At 45.8% G+C, this 1,835-nt stretch overlaps 1 protein-coding gene across 1 annotated transcript; it reads left to right on the top strand.

Annotated features, from left to right (window-relative positions):
- Positions 1 to 681: 681 nt before the first annotated feature.
- On the top strand, positions 682 to 1,617 carry LOC130024192 (putative olfactory receptor 10D4). The gene has a single exon (XM_056114830.1). The coding sequence runs from the start codon at positions 682 to 684 to the stop codon at positions 1,615 to 1,617; it is 936 nt and encodes a 311-aa protein (XP_055970805.1).
- Positions 1,618 to 1,835: the final 218 nt, after the last annotated feature.

Raw genomic sequence — 1,835 nt, 5'->3', positions numbered from 1 at the left:
AAAAGGAAAAGGAATTAGAAAAGAGTGCAATTAGCTCCATAAAAGATAAATAGGCCATTAAGAACATCAATGATTTTTTAAACAGGAAAACAATAAAGTCAATGAAACTATAATATCACTTTGGAAGGTCAACAAAGTGACAGACCTCTAAGAAGACTGAAAAAGGACAAGAGAGAAATAAGGTAAGTTACTGGTATCAGAAATTAAACTAACGCCCTCATTTAGACACCCCCCAAATATTCAAAACAACTACTAGTGAGTATAAATATAGAATCTTGGAAGAAATAAAGCTATTCCTTAAAAAAAATACAAACTACTAAAACTGATCCAAAATAAAAGAGATGGTCTGAAGTCCTAAAATATTTAACAGAAAATTTGTTAAACATTAAGATTCATTTTTTAAAAAAAATAAAATTTTAGACCTGAGAAACACAGTATATGAAATTTGAAATAATCTGAAGTCAACATATATAAGGGAAGAATCAGTAAACTTGAAAATAGCCCCAGTACAAGTATCCTTATGCACAGTCTCTGTTTCTGGAGGTTTTTCTGCCCCTGAGTCTCATCAACCTTTAACAGTATCAACTGAGGGATCTTCTGCTAGCCAGTGGTAAAAGGTGAGCCCTAAGGTCATTTCGCTTGGTGCATTTTCCTCCCTTTCCAGGGTAAACATTAAGTTGGATGGCAGGAAAGAATCACACTTGGGTCAGTGAGTTCATCCTGCTGGGAATCCCCCACACCCAGGGCCAGGAAATGGTGCTCTTCGTGGTCTTCTTGCTCTTCTACCTCTGCACCCTGTTTGGGAACCTGCTCATCCTGGTGGCGGTGCTGTCCGATGCCCGCCTGCACACCCCCATGTATTTCTTTCTTTGCAACTTGTCTGTGCTGGACATTGGCTTCTCCTCCGTGAGCACTCCCAAGATGCTAGCCATCCTGCTCCTGAGAGACCGTGTCATCTCCCTGGGGGGCTGCATGGCCCAGGTCTTCTTCTACCACTTCCTCGGCAGCACGGAGTGTCTGCTCTACACCGTTATGGCATTTGACAGATTCGCGGCCATCTGCCACCCTCTGCGCTACACCCTCATCATGAACCGCCGCGTGTGCACCCTTCTGGCAGCGGGCACCTGGTTTACCAGCTCTTTCCATGCCATGATCCTCACCACACTCACCTTCCAGCTGCCCTACTGTGGGTCTAATGTGGTGGATTACTTCTTCTGTGACATTTTCCCGGTGGTCAAACTGGCGTGTGGCAACACCATCATCATTGAGACCGTGAGCTTCACCAACATTGGCCTGGTGCCCATGACGTGTTTCCTGCTCATCCTGGCCTCCTATGTGCGTATTGCTGTGGCCATCCTCAGGATGCACTCAGCTGAGGGGCGGCGCAAGGCCGCGTCCACCTGCGTGTCACACATCTCCGTGGTCACACTGTTCTTTGGGCCCTGTGCCCTCATCTATACACAGCCTTCGCTCAGCGAGGTGCTGGTCACCCCAGTGCAAATCTTTGGAAATGTAGTCACCCCTATGCTGAACCCCACTATCTATACTCTGCGAAATAAAGACGTCAAGGGGGCCCTAAAGAAGCTGGCTGGGGGCCAGACTGTTGAAGACCACTAGACCCTGGTGTGTGATGCTCAGTTTTAGTCCCCCACTTGCATATTAAATTAATTATTTTAGATGATCTCGTGGCGTTTGTAGGGGGTTTCCTGCCAAAAGAACAGATGGGTGACAGGCAACTCCCCCAAAGCTCTTCCCCATCTTCCAGTTCAGGAATCAGCAGATATTTTCTCTGAAGTTCAAGGTAGAAAATATTGGCTTGAAGGGCTAAATTATGT

This window comes from Sorex fumeus, unplaced genomic scaffold (genome assembly GCF_029834395.1).
Source record: "Sorex fumeus unplaced genomic scaffold, SorFum_2.1 ptg000028l, whole genome shotgun sequence".
NCBI lineage: Eukaryota > Metazoa > Chordata > Mammalia > Eulipotyphla > Soricidae > Sorex > Sorex fumeus.
This window is presented reverse-complemented; position numbering and strand designations above follow the sequence as displayed.